Here is a 6,658-nt window from a genome sequence, read left to right as displayed (position 1 = left end):
GGTGGGGGGTGGGGGACCTGGGAAGAGAAAATAAAGAAGAGATCAGATTATACGGTTCCTCTGCATGAAATCTTCCAGAGGAATTTAAAAGCCTAGATCCTTCCAGCAGCCTATAAGATTCCTCCTGCCTTACCCACTCCTTCTTTCTCACTTAGCCCTAGGTTTGCTGTGCTGAGCACACACACACTCCCGAGGAGGACCTCAGGAGTTTAGCACATTTAGTTACTCACCCATTTGCATGGCTTTCATACCTCACCTACTTGAGGTCCTTATTCAGTTTTTTACCCACTCAGTTGATTCTTCCCTGAAAACTCTTTGCACTACCTACTCATTGTCTCAGACCTCAAACTCCTTATCCTTCCTATGTGTTTAATTTGCTTCCAAAGATAGCTTTATGCAGCATCCCATACACTTACTTGCCTTACTTCTTTTCTTTTTCCTCGAGTTCCTTAGACTGTAAGCTCCTTGAGAGAAGATATATTTTGTGTATTGCTATAGTCTGTTAAGTGTACCTATCACATAACACACGTTCAATAAATATCACACGAATGGGTGAAAGAATAGTGACGTATATAAGCAATAATAATAAAAAATAAGTGGAGGCTAGACATGTTAGTGCACACCTGTATTCGTATACTCACAGGCGGAAGCAAGAGAATCACAAGTCTGAGATAACCTGAGTCTATAGCAAGACCGTGCCTTAGAGCATGCATATTAACGCTATTTTTCATACCACCCTTAGCCTAAATTATTTGGGTCACAGGGAAAGGTGAGGTGAGTATTTTTGTCACTTGAGAGCCCCTCTCATCTGACATTTTTGAATCCCACAAGTCAGGCTGGATCTCCTCTTTCCCATTTCTCTGGTCCACCTGAGCACACTAACCACATTTTTGAGCTTTGTTTCTTGTTTCTCACTCTTCCTGTCCATCCAGCATTCACTGGATCACATCCAGCAGATTTGTGGTGAATTTTGCTCAGACATATCTATCTTCTCAGTATCATATTGAGCTCTTGACGTTCAAGCACAACACAGCTTTAGGTAATGTTGAACGTAGCTTGCTCTTGCTCCTTTCAAGGTTCTTCTTTCTTCCATTCTTCCACTCTTTTCTACCCTTTCAACACCTAACACTAGATAGGAGAGAGATATCCTAGAAAGGATAGAGGGGAAAGGGGTCAACATTACTGTTAGAGGACTTCCTACTGATTAGGGCCATTGAGTTCCTTGGGGTAAGTTGATCTTCTCTCTCAGGATATCCAATTACTACAACAACAACAACAACTACTACTACTGCTACTACTACTACTACTACTACTACTACGACTACTACTACGACTAGTACTACGACTAGTACTATTACTTCTTGGGGACCTAGCATTTATATACTCTCTGAAAATTCCCAATGTGCATTTGGCAAAATCATGGTCCTGTGTTAGCTGCTGTGAAGCAGCCCCATATCCCCATACCTGGGATTAAAACAAAAACATATTCTTATAACATTTCATTGTTTTTTTTTTGTTGTTGTTGTTTTTTTTTTTTTTTTTTTTTTTTTTTTTTGGTTTTTGGAGACAGGGTTTCTCTGTGTTGCCTTGGCTGTCCTGGAACTCACTTGGTAGACCAGGCTGGCCTCAGAAATCCACCTGCCTCTGCCTCCCAAGTGCTGGGATTAAAGGTGTGTGCCACCACCGCCCGGCTATTTCAGTGTTTTTAAAAGAAATCCAAATTCTCACTACAGTTGAATGGTTCTCCCTTGGGTAGTGAAAAACTTCATGTCAGCAACTATTTGTTGAAGCACCGTTGTGGTCAGGGGCAGGATCAGGAGGTAGAAAAAGCTCAGGCGATACCTTCCTCTGTGAACTGTTTGTATGCAGCTGGTGTGTGGTTCATCAAGTATCCCACCTATACACCGAAGCAGATGCTGAAGGCCTTCTCAATCTGTACACTAATATCGTATGTGATTAGCAACGAACTCCTCTTTCTTTAAATGTATTGTCTAAGAGTCTTCTTGGGTTGTGAAATAATCCAAAATAACTGAACAAATAAAACAAAGACTGAACTGTAGACCACAATGAGGATTTTTTTTGTTGTTGTTTAAATGTGTTTAAATATTTAAAACAAAATGATTCACACTTCTGAATTGTCAAAACCTGTAACAGAGAAAAGAAAAATAAGCCAACAAGTTGTGCAGCTTTTAACATTTAGTTTTTGCTTTCCATTTCTTTCTGTACCTAAGAGTTAGTTACCTTGGTTTTCATCAGAGATAAGAAACTTGCCTTGTGACTCTTGGAGAGAGAAAACATCTATGCACTTGGGCATTCATATTCTAAGTATTCAGACTTCCTTGGTTCAAGAAAGAGTGTTTTGTTTAGCCTTAACTTACAACCTGTTGGCCGCCTTACCCATCCAGTGGAAATAAGGAGGCAAACACCAAGCCCTTCTCCATGCAGTTTAATCAGGAACCTTCATTTTTACTTACTTCTTCTCTAGCTAGCTTCTTTTATATTCTTCTATATCTTCTTCTTACATCTTACTTATTACTACTTACATCTTATTAGTTACATACTTATTCCTAATTCTACATCTTACACCTGTCCTTACATCTTACTTCTATATCTACATCTTCTCTCGTATCCCATTACCAGCCCCAATTCCACATACTTACTCCTAAATCTTCTCCTAACCCATCACCAGCCCTAATTCTACATACTTACCCCTAATTCTTATTCTCTCTTACTTACTATACTACATACTTACTATTCAACTACCCCAAGCCCCCAGCCCTTGTGGGTTAAATACTTTCCCTGGTCCCAATCAGCATCGGCTACGTGGCAAAGCATAATAGGCTACGAGAAGTCATGCCAGCTTGCATCATAAACTAGAGGCACACAGCTTTTCCAACTAAGGCTTGTTTATCTCAATGCTCTCTGCTCTGACCAGAGACCAGATGTTCAATATATATATGGCTCCCCACAACCATCCTCTAATTCTAACTGAATTCTAATTTGAATATGTCATTTGATTATATATACACATTTATATCTAGAGCAGTGAATAGCTTTTAAGTATAAAATCTGATGTTTTGATTAATATGACATCACCCAAGTAGAATATTTGCATACTCTGAGACAGTTCCCTTCATTCTCATTAAAACTGAACATTATCACTAAGCACTGCATGTGAAAACTGTCCTGTGAAAGAAACTTGATAGGTCTTCTGAAATCTGACATCATGCCATATGAACATATATTATTCTAATGGTTATGAAGAGAGAATTCCCTTAAGAATAGAATAAATAGTAATAACGTAGGTGTAGAAAGTAAGATTTCTGTGTGGATGATAAAATAGTCTAAAATTAACTCTGGTGATGTTTGTATTTTTCTGCTAATAAACTAAAAATTACTGAATTGTGAGTTTTAAATGGGTCAGTTTTGGGGCATATAAATTAGGTCTCAATGAAGCTATTAAGAAATCATTCCACCGGGCAGTGGTGGCGCACGCCTTTAATCCCAGCACTTGGGAGGCAGAGGCAGGTGGATTTCTGAGTTCAAGGCCAACTTGGTCTACAGAGTGAGTTCCAGGACAGCCAGGGCTACACAGAGAAACCCTGCCTCAAAAAACAAAAAACAAAAAACAAAACAAAACAACAACAACAACAAAAAGAAATCATTCCACAGTGGTAATCAAGAGTCTGTAGGCAGCTGGTTGCAGCAGCACTTGAGAGACAGAGGCAGGTGGGCTTTTAAGAGTTTGAGACCTAGTTTACATACATAATGAGTCCCAGGCCAGCCAGAATTACACTGTGAGACCCTGTCTCATAAACAAACAAACAACCCCCCAAACAAACAGCAAACAAACAAGTCACTTAGTTGTGACATTTTTTGGAAATTTGTATTAATTTTCTTTTGTTTCTGTTTTTGTTTTTTTCATTCTAAGTAATTACTCACTTCAGTAGCAAGAATATATATTCCAGAATTTGGGCTCTTCAGACTTAGATATCTGCATATTAACACTACATGGCAGGATGTCACCCATTCCATTTCTCCTTTTGTTTTCTAGCACTTCATGTCTGTAGTCTTCCTCGCAATAGTTTTCTCTTTCTTTCCATACCATATATAATAACTTGGCTCGTGGCTCAAGTTAATGGAGGAATACTGTATTGGGTAAGCATATACTAGCCTATGCTTTTGGGGAGTCATTGTTGCTTAGCTGGTTCATCCTTTTGTGGGGTAATATGGGGATACTTTGGATTGGAACCAGGGCATCCTTTGTATTAAGTAAATAGCCTATAGCTGAGAACTCCCCAGATAGCCCTCTTTCCTATTTACAGAGGTGAGTTCTCATGTTTGGACACTGAACTTGAGCACAATATGATTCTTTGAGCTGGGTTCCTGGGTTTTCTGGGGACTAGTTCCAGGTCCCTTAATTAATACGCTAGTATAAATCAAGCCTTTCACCTTTCAGCCTATATGAAGTTCTCTCTGAATTTATGAGTTATGGGTTATTTTTCCTGGTAAAAGCCACAATATCAGGGGCCAACTCTCTGGGTAGCAACTGCATTTTGTATCAATTCTTGCTTATGGTTCTTGTCAGCACAATGGACAGGCTGGGAGAATCAAGGAGGCAGGAATTTAGAACAGGGACAGAGGGACTATCTTCTGAGAGGCCTTTTTACGTAAGGATAAGGAAGATCCACACGTTAGAAATTGCCCATTAACTGGGATGCTTCACAACCCATAAACCTGATCTTACTGCTGGTCTGGGAGGGGGAACCTGGATAGCAGTTAGCTTTCAGATGTTGGGACGGATTTATTTCCCTGTATACTTTCTCATTCTGGTTCCTTTGGTGGGTACTATAGATTGAGTTTGACAGCCAGAGGTGGGTCAGTCCAGAAAAGTAGGTGATTCACACAGCTTTCCTGCTTCAGTGTCCAGATAGCTGTTAAGCTTAGAGATTGTCCACACTGACCTGTGGTCCACAGGAAATCTGACCCCTACCCCCTAATTCTATCCCTCTGCTCATCTTCTACTGGCCGCATAGGTAAGACAATAGAGCTGCAAGAGAATCACAGGCTCGCTGTACAACTGTCCAGGTGTGCTTTTGCCTTGAGGTGTGTGGCTCTGGCAAGAACTTGGTGTGGAACCCACTTTACTTGGTGGATCAGCTAGTTCTGGCTCCTGGATCTCCAGTCTGACAATTATATTAACAGAAAACCACGAATTACAATCACCAGGAAATAAAAGTTGCTAGTTGGGACTTGAGGAATATCGGCCACCAACTCCTATATCCATCCATAAACTCACAGACTGAAACCTAAACCCTGAAAAGGGGTGGATTCCAGCCCTTGTTTCTGCCGCAAGGATCAAACGGGGGGTGGTGGTGGTGGTGGTGGTGGGCAGGAGATAGAGGTGAAACTCAGTGAAGTGACATTTCACTTTCATTTGAGGGACAGTCCCAGTGACAGAGTTGCAATGGGGACCAGAGAGGCTTGGATCATCAGGGTGAGACCTATTTCCTTGAGAAATGGGCCTTTAAAGTTGGTCTCGGGGACTAGAGCCTCGGGATGGGGCAGGTGTCCCTGAACCCCGTTAAAGTCCCCTGACAGAGGATCTCCGGGGAGCCCTGTGGCCCCGAGCGCCCTCGTAGGCAGACGCACTCGCTCCCCACCGCCGTGACCCTGCGAAGGCGCGCGGGCGCGCGCCCTCGGGCCCAGGTGGGACGGCCTGCGCGCGGCGCTCTCGGAGAGGAAACGCCCGCGAACGCGCCTCTCACTTTTCTCAGGGGAGGGGGTGTTGCGGAAGGAGACAAAGCAACAGGCAGGCGAGGGCTGCCGGACACCACTCAGCCGAGCCGAGCCGAGCCTCCGCCGCCGCCTCCTCCTCCTCCGCCTCGGGCGCCGCCCCCGCCGCCTTCGCCTTGACGTTGCCCGGGGGCCGGCCCGGGTGCCCGCCGCGGGCTCCGCCGCTAACGCCGGGGTGCGCGCCGCCGCCGCCGCCGGCCGTCCCGGGGCGCGCAACAAAGAGCCGCCCGCACTCGCGCGCCCAGCCCGGTTCCCCGCGCCGCAGCCCGGCTCGCCCGCAGCCCCCGCGGCCCCGAGCCCCGCGCGGGCGATGGAAGATGGAAGGGAGAAACGCCGCGGTGAGCTCACCATCCGACCCGGGCTGGGGAGAGGGTGTGTGGAGCGTGTCAGGCGTCCGTACTACCTGAGCCGGGGTTTCTTTTGCCTAGTCGTTTGCTCTGCCCCAACCAAGATCCCCGGGCCACTTCACTTTGTGTTCTGATAACTATTTTTTTTTCTTCTTTTTCTTTCCCCAGCTGTTTTCTTTCTTTGTGCTTGATGGGGGACCCAAGAGGGCGAACTTTTTGTTGTTAAGGTTGCGGGATTTTAATTCACTCCCCCTCTGCCTTGTAAACCTCATCTGGGGAGGAGAAACCCGAAAGCTCCTTCTTGCCTAATGATCTAAAGATCTATAGACGGCAGGCGTTAAAGAGGACCTAAGGTGCCCATGTTACCCTGGCAAGTCAGCTCTCAGATTGAGTGACGATCATGTTTCTCCTGTCAGAAAGAAAAAAAGGAATCCTTTGCGCGGAGAAAACAAACAGGGGCAGATTATTCTGTGTAACATTTCCTCTGGCTTTTAAAGACATTTAAATGATTCTGT

At 44.4% G+C, this 6,658-nt stretch overlaps 1 protein-coding gene across 3 annotated transcripts in view; it reads left to right on the top strand.

Moving 5' to 3' along the window:
* The window catches only part of Psd3 (pleckstrin and Sec7 domain containing 3), a 534,828-nt gene that overhangs the window by 167,127 nt on the left and 361,043 nt on the right, over window positions 1–6,658 (top strand). Inside the window, exon 1 of one of the 3 annotated variants that reach the window (XM_031339987.1) lies at window positions 5,687–6,134. The exons of the other annotated variants lie outside the window; for them this stretch is intronic. Coding sequence (XP_031195847.1) covers window positions 6,114–6,134 — 21 coding nt within the window. The 5' untranslated portion in view covers window positions 5,687–6,113. Of the gene's footprint in view, window positions 1–5,686; window positions 6,135–6,658 lie in introns of those variants that run through there. 3 annotated transcript variants of the gene reach the window in all.

The sequence above is a fragment of the Mastomys coucha genome, unplaced genomic scaffold (assembly GCF_008632895.1).
Source record: "Mastomys coucha isolate ucsf_1 unplaced genomic scaffold, UCSF_Mcou_1 pScaffold22, whole genome shotgun sequence".
Taxonomy (NCBI): domain Eukaryota; kingdom Metazoa; phylum Chordata; class Mammalia; order Rodentia; family Muridae; genus Mastomys; species Mastomys coucha.
Note: the sequence above shows the minus strand (reverse complement) of the source record. Positions and strands in the feature narration are given on the sequence as shown.